Source organism: Macrosteles quadrilineatus, unplaced genomic scaffold (assembly GCF_028750875.1).
Source record: "Macrosteles quadrilineatus isolate MER2022 unplaced genomic scaffold, UCM_ALF_1.0 Scaffold_1__1_contigs__length_201487025, whole genome shotgun sequence".
Classification (NCBI taxonomy): Eukaryota; Metazoa; Arthropoda; class Insecta; order Hemiptera; family Cicadellidae; genus Macrosteles; species Macrosteles quadrilineatus.
This window is the reverse complement of record NW_026542594.1, coordinates 173408009-173423721: the sequence shown is the minus strand read 5'-3', so window position 1 is coordinate 173423721 and position 15713 is coordinate 173408009. Positions and strand designations below refer to the sequence as shown.

Below are 15713 nucleotides of genomic sequence, written 5' to 3'. Positions count from 1 at the left end.
TTAGACTAATAAATATTTATATTTAGTAGCAGGTTTCATTTAATAAACAGTAATATTTAAATATAGTAATTACCGCCCCATTGTTGTCAAAGAAACTACTTTCATCCTGTAGACCGTTTGCACTTGATCCTACAAAATTAAAAACAAAAACATTAAAACGGAAGCTGATAATGTTTAAGTTTAAAAATCTATTTACTTCACTGAGGTCATCATGTAGACTCAATGACACATGCATGGTCAAAGGTCAAGAGGCTGTTACTAGGATCATCGGATATCAAGCAGTCCTTTTGACGTTTCCAGTACTCTCCTCGTGGAGATTAATCGAGAAAAGGACAAGTAACATAGCATAAAGGGTTCATACAGTTAATACACCTTTTTGATGTTTTACTAGTTTAAATTTATTTAATTTTAAAGTAACAATATGTTTTCCTACAGTGTTCCACAGGATTGTTGTACCGATTCTGAAACGCCAGACACTTTTGAAATTACCTTAACACTGCATTGACCTCCGTAAAGAGGAATTTTCTAACCTAAAAGTTTGCAATTGTATACAATTCTGTGTTATGCAGGAGGTGCGAAACAGTGTTGCCAGTCCTACCACAACAACGCCCCTACACACGACGACAGAACCACCGTCAGGGGTACCAACCCTGAGGCCTCGCAGGGTGAACTGTACGCCTCCAGCGATAGAACAGTTCCCAAAGCCCATCCTTGGGCCCTCCTTCCGCAAACACGGGGGTCTCCTGTTCCACATCATCGTCTGCGTCTACTCCTTCATCGGCTTGGCCATCGTGTGTGACGACTACTTCGTCACCTCCTTGGACAGGATCTGTGAAGGTAGGAAGTCAGAGCATTTCAGAGCATTCACGATAGCTTGATGTGAATAAAGTAGAATTTGGCGTTTTGAGTGGTTGAACCTATTTGTTATTTGGTATTTTGAGAAAGGTACTAGGCTTAAGAGCACTAGAGTTCATCGTACTGTTCCATCAAATGCACCAACGTTGCTCTGTGGTAATGTTCCATTGGACTGAAGACCTACTGTGGTTGTTAGGACTATGTCCTCGTCATCCTAACTGCACCATAATTATCAATAACTATTTTTGCGTGTAATGTAATTTAATGTAATGTATTTGCGCCAAGATAAAAATACTAGAAATATTAGAAGTTCTAAGGGGAAATTAGTTAACAAAAAATCAGTTAGCTACCTTTTTCAAGAAATAAAATCAAATTGAGAAACAAAATGAGTATATTTAATTAGGAATTGAAAATAACGAGTCATCATTTTGTATTTTAGGAACTAGGCTGCGTCCAAAATATTGAAATACAGTCAGTTCTTTATCTATTTTCACTTTAAATGTTGAATTGGTATTAGCTTTATGAAATGTAATAATTACACAAATTAGTCAGCAAGTTGTGGTTCACGGTAAAGAAGCAGGTATTACAGATACTTGAATGAATTGATTCTATAGTCAGTTTAGTAGTTTTAGTAGTACCCAATAGTCAATGGCTGGAGTATATAGCATAATTATTTAATATTTCCAATAATTAGTTCAGTTAACGCATTTGTTTGGCCATTAGAATATAAACTTAAATTACATTCTTTAGAGGTAAGGCTTTTGAACGAAATTTGATATACGTGTAGATCCTTGAGAATCAAATTCCCATTTGTGTAACATCATTCGTATCCCGGGATTACGGTGGGTTTTCAATACAACAAAATAAACATAATGCATGTAGGATAGTAAAACAATTTATTCGTCAAATTAATTTTAGAATTAAAATCAAATAGGTTCTTGGATGATAGTGGAATAAAACATGCAGATACTGCATACCAGCTGTTAAGTTTCAATATTGCATTGCACTATTACTCAATTGCTCCCCACAATCAAATCAAGTGTATTTAATTAAACAACTAGCCATCGGAAAGCATTTCTAGGTGTGTTAGTTGGCAGAACAAATTTATCCTAGCTACGCACAACCTTAATGACTTCACAAAGTAGGTTAAACTTGCAGAAAATAGTACATTCTAAGGCTCTTATTTAGAATTCAAGCCCTTACTCAACGTGCCTGGACTGAATTGACTTCAGCTCTAAGTGCACTATTTAAACTAGGTTTACTTGGATCGATAAACTGAATTCAAATACAGTAACTAGATTACTGGAGCCTAGTTGAATCGAAGACTACAACGAAGAGAACTGTTTATACAGGTTTTTGCAAAAACAAAATCTACATGTACTTAACCTTTGTTTTTGTAAAGATTTTTGTCATTTCAAAATGTGGCTAGGGCAATATTCACACAATTGAGCGTTGGGATCTAGAGACTCAAACCAAACATCGGATTAACTGCATTCAAAATGCATCTGTATTCCACAGATTGATGGAAATAACTTTAACCCACATACAACCCTCCGAATCTCTGAAATATTTTTTTTTATATTTAAGATTTCCCCTAAAATGGCTGGACCACATATTTTTCTGTGCCACCAACCAAATACTTTTAACAAAGTTAATACTTCGATAAACTATCATTAACTAGCTATGATCTACAATGAACCTTACTGAGGCAGTATTCAATGGAAAACCCAAACCCTTTTTATGGAGACTATTTCATCCTAAATCTAGACCTTTAAAAAATGAGTGCCAATGTTTGACACATCCCAAGAAGAAGGCAGAATCCTAAAACCTTTCCAAAAATAACTTTCCTAAATTGAACCGATAACTTTAAACATTTTGCGTCACATCTCACACTCCAATTTCTTTTTCAGAGTTCAAGCTCTCACCCGATGTGGCGGGGGCCACATTCATGGCAGCAGGGTCTTCCGCACCTGAGTTGGCCACTGTCGTGATTGGAGTGTTTTTCGCCAAGGATGACATCGGTGTCTCCGGAGTCATAGGCTCTGCGGTGTTCAACATCATGTTTGTCATCTCTGTGTGTGCTCTGTTCGCCGGAACCACCTCTTACCTCAACTGGTGGCCACTCTGTCGAGACTGCTTCTTCTACGCAATCAGCATACTAATCATGCTCTGCGTCATCTTCGACGAGAAGATTTCTTGGTACGTATTGGCTGAGTTGATAAAGGGTTATAGTGGCCTTTTAGACACGTAGAGTTGCCAGAGTCGAAACGATTTAAGCTATATGGCAGTTATACACTAGAGCTACACTTTTACGCTATATTATAGTTTTATGATAGGATGATTGTTTTTTCCTATTCCAGTGGAATTTTTCGTTGAAGGAAAGTTAGTTTAGCTTAAATGCCTTTATGGAAAAGCAGTTCAAACCCATTAAGTCTTGTGAATGTGCAGGAAATGGAACCCGTCCCTCCCGCACCGAAGTCCGAGACGACCACTAGAATACCAAAACACCCATAAAAACCATTAAACGAATAGTTGTTAAACAAATAGTTTTGCATCATCCAAGAACTACCAAAACTACGTCGTCAAAATTATTTATTTAAAAGTTTGATGATGAACAAATAGTCAGAAAAAGACGAAAATAATTTTATGTTTAACTACAAATTAAGTGTACAACCTTTGTAGATCAATTACTATTTTTAAATTTAAAACAAATTTAAAATCTGTTTTGGTGGTATTGTTTGAGTTAGTTAATGTCAACTCTATTTCTTGTTGGTTCACATTAATTACTAATTTAACAATAACATACTAAAACGATCCATCACACCCTTAAAATAAGAGAGAAAAAAGTCACAAATTAAACTATGAAGTTAACATCAGATCACTCGAACGGAATCGGACTTGAAGCATACAGAAAAGTTAATCACAAGTGCGATAAGATACACATTGTTTTATCCAACTTGGTTGTCAAAGGTAGCTGTCATTTATAATCGGGCTTTGATGATTTTAGAAAGAGAATCTTCCAGCTGTACTGTAGTTACAGAAATTCTATCATCAATATTGACATTTTTTTTACAAATGGCGAGGTCCAAACAATGCAACCTGTTGTAATGGTCCCATGTTATTTATAAGGTCGTATAAAAGCAGTGATTGTAGAATCGTTGTCACCACGATGAAGTTACTTCGATAGAATTACCTCGACAGAATTACCTCAATTCAGAGTGCCAACCTCAGGGACATTTGACTTCACACATATAAAAAATTACGTCAACAGATCACTTGATTTGTCTTCTGTGCGTAGTCAAGTTGCCCTGAGGATGGCACAATACATCGAGGCCGAAACGACGGTTAGTAATAGTGAGTGATTCGTCGATTTTGACACGATCGTCACCAGAAGACCACGGTTCTACAATAAATGGCCTTGGAAGCCTATCCAGGAAGAAAATCATTGATTGCTTGCATGGTTTATCTATCCTGCATAGGCCCACTACACATTTGGTTGGTGTTAGTAGTTTTATAATGAGTAAGATAAGAAATTACAATTTTTCAAAGCTTTGAATTTTAAACCAGAAACTCCGTGACAAGTAATTTCAATCATAACTGGTAATAAAGAGTGTTTTTTTCTCTCCATTCAATTGTTGTAGTTCATACCATAATATAAACACTATCACGTCTATAACTGTTGAATTACATAAAATAAGAATAAAGAGGACTTTTCAAAAAGATTTCATAAGTGGTAGTAAATTGTCAACGAATGTAAATGTAAATTATGTCTGAAGGACATTTGTGAGTAAAATGTAGTCCTGAGGGCTACGCTTTGCCTGCTATTTTTGCAGCAGTGAAGAAGCCTTTGTCCGTCCACAACCCAACTTTTGTCCCTTAAACACTTCATTGTCCAACTTCCCTTGTTTGCAAAACTTCCTTTCGTTCTGCTAAACTGCTACCATTTACCTTAAAATGAAAACTGGTTTAAACTGTCATAACGGCTTGAGTTAACAATATAAAGTTTAGAAAATCTCTGATGAAATGATATCTTCAATAACATTCATGTGTTCTTTCAACAAAAATTGTTTCCTTAATTGTTTATTTGTTACACATGTTATTAGTATTTACAGACTATTGTCAAGTAGGTATTGGTACAATATTATTATGTCAATACTGTTTTTTTTTTAATTGAAAAGAAAGTACTTTTAGTTTTCTATAATTACTGTAACAAAATTATTTTATTGCAATACATAATGTCCTACATTGGAAAACAAAATTATGCTTTTGATTCCACATTAACATAGTCCTATAGCTACGTAAAGATAATTCTTTCTTACGTCTAATATACTTATGAGGAAGGGTGTACATATTGTATATAATGTATGAATACGTTTGGTAAATTTTTTTTAAAACTGTTTTTTTTTATCAAAATGAAAACAAGAAGGGTTCAGCGTTACAGTATGTCACTTTCAGAACTGGTTAAATAATATACTCATTTACATAGTATAACGTTATTAAAAAAAAGTAATGAAAACTGTTTTTAAATATTAAACAAATCCAGAGTAGCGATGCTTTCCTTAGCGAAAAAAATTTACATAGCTAAAAAAACATACAAATAACATATTGAAAAAATATAAAGTGAAATTAAATGAAAATCCTTCTTCATTGAGGTGAGATTAGGACCTTACGGTCCTTTCTTACAGTTAACCTCTAAAAAACCAACAATAATAATTATAAAACTTGACAAAATAAAACAAAAAATACAATAAATATATAGGTATAATTGCATTAAATAAATTTATTTCCCTAGCATACAAACACACACACATACACCCTCTGCGGCACCCAGGCCTAATGCATGCCATCCCGCCACGCCACGGCCATCCGGTTAAGGTAATATTCTTTCAGCGCCACCGTCAGTCGGGATCAGTTTTCTAAGGATTATTGGGATAAGGTACAGGGTCCCAAAGGTGGCATGCAGTTACTACAAAAGATTTGTCATAACCAGTCGTCCTGTTAATGTTAAGTTTGTCCAACAATTTTGAAATTGGCTAATAATAATATTTGAAATACATTATTCTCTTCAATTTAACTTATCGATTTATTCCCAGGGGGGAGAGTCTGTTTATGCTGTTCTGCTACATCGGCTACTGCATAGCTCTGGTGTTCAATCATCAGCTGGAGCAGTGGGTGCAGACATGGCCGTGGATACCTTGCAAGAACGTGGTGGAGCAAGAACACCTTGTCACCTACAAGACTATGGACGGTCAGGGACAACCGACCACCACCGGCACGACCAACTACTCAGGCACTGGGCTTAGCCCGATCGCCGATCCCTACAGCACCATCCGGGACTGGGACGAGCCCCAGCAGACGGGAAACATTCAGCAGCCTCAACAGCAGCAGCAACAGCAGCAGCAGCAACAACAACAGCAGCAACAACAACCGCAGCAGCAGACACACGCACCCGGCATGACTCCTAGACCGGAGTTTTACAAGGCTAAGGAGCAGGATCCTAACCAGGTACAATAATAGGTATATAAGAAATGTCAAAATCAAGTTGGTATGCAGTAAAATGGCTCTAAAATCTATAATCTGAAAACTATAAAACTTTATCAGTTTTGAATTCTGCACTCCTCACCAGGTGTGCAGTATGCAGATGTTTTTTTATAATTTTGAGCTTTTGGTCCTACTACGTTTCAGAGCACATATGTCCCGAATTAATATTAAATTGGACTAAAACATACTTCGTTAAAGAATAATTTTCATCTTAGATTGCAGAAAACACGCCACTTGTATTTTAATGGTTTGTATAAGTTAGCTAAACAAGTATTCTACTCTTAAGGTGTAGTCAGAATAAGTTGAAACACACTAACTCTGCTTAGACACAGATAGATATATTTACACGAGTGTACATTGCCTAGGGTAGGCAAATATGTATCGTACCAGGTAGACACCTAACATAAACTATCTGTTCTGCTGATCCATAATGATGACACAACTAAGTGATCTAACTCTATGGCCTATTTAAGGTATAATAACCTTACCTCAATGTATAAGCTAAACCTTCCCACACATATTTGGGTGGGAAGCTACCTTAAACTATTCTATACATAGCTAATGAGTCCTCCCCTATAGATTTCCATGACAATTTAAAGCCTTTCAAAATCTTACTTAAGTTAAGGTTTTAAGTATGGGATAAAGTCCTTACTCCTGTATTTATTTATGTTCATCATTTTTATCACCTTGATTTGATTACACTGCACCATCTTTTGGGTTCTACACTTATGGCTACATGAATTATATATGTTTATCTTGATTTTAAATAAAATCATACATCGAACTTCCAGGTATCACCTTTGATCAAACCCGAGAACGCTGACCTAAGCACAAGGATACAATGGAGTCTGTGCCTCCCCGTGCACTATATGTGTACAAAGAGCATGCCCGACTGTCGCTCCGAGCAGTACAGGAACTGGTACCCTCTCACCTTCGCTGTATCCATGATCTGGATCTCCTTCTACTCCTACATAATGGTTTGGATGATAACAATCATTGGTGAGACATTGTTTGTTAGTTGTAACTGAGTCAGTTTTAGGCATGGTTGTTATGTAATTTTAGAATTTCTAAAAGTGTTAAAGAATACTTCTTTAATTTTTTTTAGTTTTATTAGTTGTCTAAATCCAAATACAAAAACAAAACGTTAAGAGTGTGTGGGGTGTTTCCGAGTTTTATTGACGATATGTTTTTCAACATAATTAATTCTCAAAATTATTTAAAATTGTAGAATTTATGCTACATTTGTGTACAGATAATTAGTAAAAGTAATGGTAAAGGCTACGTTTTAATTAACTACGGTATCTACAACACAGGTATAGGGAGAGTTTATGTTTACACAATGCTAAACCACAGAGGCGAAACTAAGCATAATTATCATCAAAGAAGTAGTATTATCATCAAATGATCGTACTGATATGCAGTAATTATTAACTGTTATCATTGGTCTTAAAATGACAGAAAAAATAAAATAAACAAAATGACTTTATCATTATCATAAGCATTATGAGTTGGGGATGTCACATAGGTACGCATTCTTTAATGCACTAGGCACCTTATTCGATTTCTTATAGTTTACACTGTGACTCATGTACACGGATGTTTTGAAATAAGAAACATTGCAACATTGTCAAATCAGAATACAATAATGAATGCAAAATTCTCTGAGATGGCATATGCAGCTTTGTAAATGTTCAAGACAGGTAATTTGTTTATCTGGACCGTTTTTGAAAAACCAACAAACAAATACAGCAGAATTTTATTTTAAATCAAAAACCTACTGAATATTCTAAGGATTGAAAATCTTTATTGTGAATCATAAGGGAAAGTTATAACATCTGAGCTTCAGCTATCTACTATGATAACAACTTACAAGACGGTATTAAAAAAAACAACAAGATACTAATTTTGTAATGAAATGTATATGGGACAAAAGTACTATGTATTCCCTGTGTATAAAAAAAGTGATAGGCTCAAAGAAATAATGTCATTGTTTCGGAAATAAAATCAAATTGGTTTTCTAACGGGTTTCTTTAGATGGAGCTTTATATAAATAAGTCTAATATGAATTTCAGGAAGCACTCTTGGAATACCAGACACTGTTATGGGACTTACCTTTGTGGCTGCGGGTGTTAGCGTACCGGACGCCTTGTCCAGTCTTGCTGTGGTTAAAGAAGGTAGGTACAACATTAACACATATTTTATAATCCGATACTTATATCCAGATTTCACATGAATTTGGCAAAGTTTCATTAAAAGCATACTTATTGATCAAAGTTTGAACGAGGAATGTTAGCCAAGGAAGTTTTAAATTTTTGCATAGAAATACTCTATGCATTAGGTTTGGAAGCTCAGTGCAATAAAGTTCAACTGAGAATAAATTTAGTTGGAACATGGGAAACGAATCGTCGGACTTATGGTTCATTCTAATGTTTAATTAGATATACTATTTTAACAGGTTTCGAGGATGCTTCTATGAATCCAATAATCCACAAACAACTCATCTGTAAGGTGTTGTACATAGTGTAAAGAAGCTTTTGAGAATTCATTCCAAAAAGAATATATTCATTGATGCAACGTTCTTAAAATAAATTACAAACTGAAAGTGGTTTAGCCATATTATGCAAAAAGCTGTTAAAAAGAGAATATTTTAAGATAACAAAACAATTACATAAATGAGAAACCAATTTTGAAACACTTTTGAAATTTTGACTGTAAGGAATGAATTCATGTATTATTATATTTAATAAGAAATTAAAAGATTGTATTCTCACTCTGCTACATAGTTGGTAAAACTGTTTAATTGCATGACAGGCTATGGAGACATGGCGGTGTCCAACGCTGTAGGCAGCAATGTGTTCGATATCCTCATCTGCCTTGGCCTGCCATGGTTCATCCAGACAGCCATGATCAAGCCAGGTAGCCACGTCAACGTCTACAGCAAAGGTATTTGAAAATTTAATTGATTTGGTACACTATATAAAAACTCTACACTATATTAAAATAATATGGATTTGTATTCTGTAAATAACAAATCATTGTTGATATTTATAATTGAATCTTAAAGACATCTTTTTTAGATAAAAACCCAGTAGATTTACAAATTTGAATAAAATTTTGATTTAAATTTTGTAAGTGATATATTTGACTTTTGAGAGAATTTTGCTGAAACTAGTATTTAAATGAATATTTTGCAGCATACATGCTGTTTCAGTAATAGAGTAGAGTTTAGTCCACGCTAGATTTGAACTGATTTTTTTAAATTTGGAAGGTTGAACATAACACCAAGTAAGGGTTACACTTTTGCTACTAAAGGAGTCAAAATGTGCAATGACTTTCCCTGAAAAGAAAACTGAAGTCAAACAATGTGTTTGGATCTCTTTTGGACCCTTAAGGACAGACAGCTGAATAAATAAATAAGATGTTAATTGTGTAAAAAACAACTTACAGACCACTTTGTTGGATGTACATACCTTAACAACCTCCAAGGTTTGAACATATTATTTTCTTGCTACCAATCATCTCAGTTTTATGAAATGCTAAATCAGAATTAATAGTTATAGCTGAAGTTGTGCTCACACAAGCTATAAAACTAACAATTTAGTTGCTACAGTTCACTATAACCTATTAACCACCCCACATTATTACATTGTTGTCAGGCTTGACGTACTCGACACTGTCATTGCTCTCCACCGTCGTTTTCCTCGTGTTCGCAACCCACGCCAACGGCTGGAAGTTGGACAAACGGTACGGAGTCATCCTGATGGTCTGGTACCTGCTGTTCATAGCGTTCGCCTCTCTCTATGAGCTCAATGTGTTCGGGTTCATGAACCCCCCCGAGTGTCCCAGCGACTACTAAGCTGTCTGCCAGTCTCGCCGAAAATCTTCATCTTGCCAAACAAATGTTTGCAATGTTTCTTTCAAGTGTTTTATGTGTGAGGAAGAATGGTAAGCTAGTCAATCAGATTCTGGATGATCAAAGATCGGTATACAACTTTTTCTAGATTCGCGTTTGTCCTTTTAGTCAAACAACACGCTGTCTGTATCATACTGTAGTAAGGAAAGTGAATAAGGATGTTTTTGTTTTGTTTTTTTTTAGGGAGAGGAGGGAAAATGCTTTTACTCACACAGGTAGCCAGCCTGTAGTGTGAGACTCCTGAAATTATCAGACTACTCCCTAAAAAAACCCCTCTACTCTGTTGGACACAGACCTGGAATTGTTTGTCACATTACTTCAAGTCAGGCCAACATGTGACCTAAGCCCTCAGGGCTGACACCGTTTCTGGCATTTAGTTTCTTTATGACCTACATCTCAACCCGGTCAAGGTCGAGCTTTTTGGCGCGGAGAATACCCTGGATGTAATGTGACACACAGGTCCAATTGTCCATTAAGGATGTGATGTGATTGAGGATTGTATGGTACTAAAGTATTCAGAAACGAAATTAGAACTTACGTATGAACGAACTAATGTATTAATGCACTGTATTAGAGGAATAAATTCTTTTAAGATATTCGTAGTGAGACTTAAAGAAGGATCACAGATACAGTAGCTTTCAAAAAGGCTATGAGTGAATAACCTTCCAAGGTCAAGCAACAATAAAGAGAAAGAATACTTCCAAGAATCTCTTTGACTAGTATTGTAAATGTTATATTCACAATGCGTATTTCAGTCTTCACTAGTGTCAATGTAGTGTGCCATAACCATATCGTCAATTTATGAAACATGTAACTAAAATAAGGCAATATACTTAATAAAAAATATCAATATGATCTATATCAAGTAAAACACCTGTAATATGTGATAAGTGATTAACAAGTCAAAATATACTCCCAGGTAAAGTAATTTAAACATTATTTAAGACAAGGTATTAATTTCTACATTTTTGCTTGCAAATAAATATGTCGATGTAAAAGTTATTCATAACTAACTCACGTATTATTTCAAATATAATCGCAATGAAAGAATGTTATATACTAAGATTTAGGAAAAAGTTGGACGTCTTTTATATTTACTTAATGCATTGCATTGGCAAGTTTATACTCATATGAGTTGAATATCCTTTTGAATCATTATTCTTAGAATGGTTAAATGTAGAAAATCATATCACATAGTTCATGTAATTGATTACGTTGTTATGTAGTTTATTTTTATTTTAACCAGTCCCTTAGTTTAATGATTGATTAATACATATGAAATTAGAATCAGTATTACATGAGGTAAATAGTTAGTATTTATTGTATTTAAAATATAATATTCGTTGGATCAAACCGAATGTATACATAATTATTGCAATTTTAATTGAATTAAAAAATAATAGCTATACAACGTTTATGCTAAGGTATATTTATAAAAAGTAAAATTTAAAACGGCTTTAAGGTTTAATGAATAAAAAATATATTTTTCATTGTACTTTAATTGTTGGTTTATATGTTAAGAGTGTATAAAAGCTTTGGCAAAGTCCTTCGAACATTACCATAAACTGGATGCAATAATTTTACTATAAACAATAAGCTAAAGTAATATATAATTAAACTGTATTATATAGTTTATTGTAGCTAATTAGTACCTTATATATTACAGGTAATATTAGATTGTATTTAGGTCACAATTCCAAGAAAAAATCATTAATTTAATGAGTTGTTACAAATGTGGTCAGATAACACCATATCAATGACAGTGATAAAATATGTTTTGAAAATAATGAATGTTGTCCTATAATTTATTGTTGGACAGTGGATATGTATCTATTTTCCTTATTAAACATAACAACCACAAATTGAAAATAACTTGAAATGATATAAGATACTTTTAAAAGCAAATTTTTACTTTTCTTGTTCCTTAGAAATAAAAAAAAATGCAATAGGGAAATGTGCAAGTTGGTCTATATATTTGAATGCTTAGAGCTTGGAGCTTCCATTTATTAATAAATGATAAAACATAGAGATCTAGTAAACAGATTTTGCAAATGTTACATCAACGAGTAGCGGTTCCTTGATGTCCTTTTCTAGTACTAGTTCCTTTTAATAAAATACAAAAATTGGTGACAAAATTTGTATCTTGCAGCGTAAAAAAACTTTATATTCCCGACAACCTTGTATTTCTATTTCGGAATTAAAAATACAACAATAAAAAAATATACTATTTCACTTAAAATTTACATAATATAACATTATTAGAAATAGAATGTTAACAACACAAAATAAAAATAAATTTCAACAACTGCTCGGGGCCAAAAACACACGATAACGTTTAACAGAGTAAATAATATAAAAAAATGTTATTTCAAATGCAATAAACATTTTAAATGTAATTAGATCTTTTTACAACTCTTAATGTTTAAATTTTATCAATGTTGTTTCTTGCACAACCGGTTTCAGAGAGCTAGTTCTGTAAATTTACTTTATAAGAGGTTGTTGCTTCGTTTTTATTTAAAATTATACCTCAACGATTTCGGGGACCGATTCTGGATAATGTGTATTGTCACAAAAGTGCGTAATGTTCTAAATGAGTTTATATTATGTGTTACTTATTCGTCATGTTAATGTTAACGATTAGAATGCCATTAATTGTTAGCGTAGAGTTGTTGAATGGTTCTATTGTATGTTGAAAATGAATATATCGTGTACATTTTGTTAGAATAGTGACTAAAATGTTAGTGTAAATAATATGTGTTTTGTATAAGCTTTGGGAATCTTGGCTTAGTTGGGCTGTGTACTTTTTGTTTCTTGACAGTACAAATATATCTTTGTTTAGTAATTTGTGGTGCTTCTCAAATATTAACATTAGATTAAGGCCCTTAGAATAGTTACAAAAAACTACGACGAATTATGCTATTTGGAAAAAAATGTCTTATTTAATGAATGGTAAAACTACAAAATACGAGTATCGATTTAAATATAAATAGTTATTTAAAATATTTAATTTACGATTGTAATGAGTGCGTCCGAAGCAACATTTGCAACATAGCAATGCAATAGAATATTTAGTATTTGGGTACTAACCCGTGCAACAAACGACAATAATTAAGCCTTAAGAACTCCTATCCAAATAAATAACAGCTGTACATATTGCAAGCTTTTCGTATACTGTAGCGCTTTAGGTATTGTAACGTTTTAGATAATTATTTGAGATCGTACGCTGCATTTATTAAATATAGTTAAGTATAAAATAGTTGTTGAAGAATTTACATCGTTGATAGAGCAAATTTAAAGTTTGTCTCAGATGATACAAAATCATAGGGGGGAAATATATTTAATACTATATTTGACAAATAGGGGTTATAATCTCCTTTGGTAATAAATTATGAACAATTTTGTAAAACAATCCATTGAAGATGAATATAATGATCTATGATCTTTAAATTACGTTGATTGTAGATCTATACCATTCAATGTTACTGTATTTACCTACCTCAATCTGACTACGAGTATCAATAAAAGTGGATTATTTAAAATTAATTGTCATAAATTTGTAAGTATCTGGTTTTCAATCAGACAAAATAAACTACGAGCTCTCAAATACAAATTTATATTTGAAACGGTTTAAAGGTTGGTTAGCATCACTGGATCTCTAGAAGTAAACCAGACTGTAGGGGGCAAAGTCTTGAAGGGAATTTTAGTTACTATTCGCCCCTTAGATATATTTTAAGCTTTAAATGACACTAAATTCGTAAAAACAGGCTAAGTGTTTGAATATGGGTGTTACAGAGTAAACCCTTACTGCATTAAGTATAAAGATAGGTTGAAATTTGTATTAACTGAAAATTCATTGAAAAACTACAATCTTTATCAGTTTATCACGGATGTCACGTGGTAAATCATTGTAAATAATAAAACTCATTCATCGTGCTTTACTGGAAAAGAAATATGAGGTAGGATTAATTAAAATATCATATTATTCTCTCGTCGCACAATTTGGGGGAAAAGAAAATTAGGAATCGCATGACTGTTTCTGAAACGCCAATACTTCATTTAGTCTAAAAATATCTTTTAATCACCATAAACTATTTTTACATGCTGACGACCTTCAGAGACGACCGAGGTACCATTTCAAAACTAAACTAACCATGTATAACTAAAATATGTAGCTGAAAAGCTCAGTCTTATAAGTAAAAGTTAATTTGACATAGAGTTTATATTAAACACATACCCAAATATTTGAATATATTTTAAAATAAAATTACAACTTTTAGTAACATCTGAAGTTTGTACAAGAATTATCAATATTTTGTTCATTACCAAAGTACCTTTCCTTACAACTAAAATAAAATTAGAAAAATGACAATTAACTCGGATTTAGGAAAAAAGCAATCACAATTACATGGGTAATATTGGCTGGGAACGTTTCTACATAAAGAAACGAGAACTATAATGGTTCTACTATTAATTTGTATGCTATTAGATATAATGATTTATAATGATACAGGAAAACAGAATTTAATAACGATTTTAAATTAACTGAAAATTACTTAGTAAAACTCTCTGAGATGTTAAAGCTAATCAACTCAGTCGTGATGCATGTACTTTTTCAATGATATAATAGTTTATTTGTTATTAGGAACTATATATTTTCCTAATTTTATCATTGACTATTAATACTCACATAAGTATTTACAGTCAATGATTTTATTTCATCCAGCTCAGGCTTAGCTTGAAAGTTGGTTGTTGATTCCCATCTTTCCTTGTTTGTATGTTTCCAAAACCCTATCTGGTCCCTAACCTTGTACAGTTATTGTTAGTGTGTGCCTTTACAGGGCCAAAGTTGTAAGTGTGCCTGTTGGCTTATTGTTATTTATGCTTGCTTTAGTGTACCATTTTGTGTTGTGCCGTCGCTTGCCCTTTTGTAAGTGTGTTTTTTTACTGTTACAGGCTGTTTGCTATTGAATGTTGTCTTATTATTTGTAGATATGCTAAAGATTCTATTGGTTGGGTGACGGACTTAAAATAAAATGTAAATTTACTGTTAGTTGTGTCTGATTTATACTTCCAACACCAGTTTCATTTGTTTGTAAATAAGAAAATACAAATATAATATCTTGATTGAGCTGAATAAGGATACTACAGTCCTTTCTTATTGTGGATATATAAACATATTTTCATCAGAGCCTCTTTTATTTTGCTTAGCATCCAGTCTGCACACATAGGACATACACTCTTTGTCACAACCAGACCAAATGTATATCATATTGCCACACACAGACCATATAATTATGGTTATACTCTATAGAACTGTCTGCCGAAGGTTTACAAGGAAAGATCTTGACAAAATTCATTATTTTGACAACATTATTTGTCAAAGATTATTTATTTATTGTTTATT

At 33.2% G+C, this 15713-nt stretch overlaps 1 protein-coding gene across 2 annotated transcripts in view; it reads left to right on the top strand.

Annotated features, from left to right (window-relative positions):
• LOC128990122 (probable sodium/potassium/calcium exchanger CG1090) overlaps positions 1-15359 on the top strand; it is a 75468-nt gene extending 60109 nt beyond the window's left edge. For both annotated transcript variants that reach the window (XM_054412385.1, XM_054412392.1), the window contains exons 3-9: positions 570-837; positions 2766-3054; positions 5949-6360; positions 7188-7395; positions 8469-8570; positions 9208-9339; positions 10053-15359. In XM_054412385.1, coding sequence (XP_054268360.1) covers positions 570-837; positions 2766-3054; positions 5949-6360; positions 7188-7395; positions 8469-8570; positions 9208-9339; positions 10053-10252 — 1611 coding nt within the window. In that variant the 3' untranslated portion in view covers positions 10253-15359. The remainder of the gene's footprint in view (positions 1-569; positions 838-2765; positions 3055-5948; positions 6361-7187; positions 7396-8468; positions 8571-9207; positions 9340-10052) is intronic.
• The last annotated feature ends 354 nt before the right edge of the window (positions 15360-15713 follow it).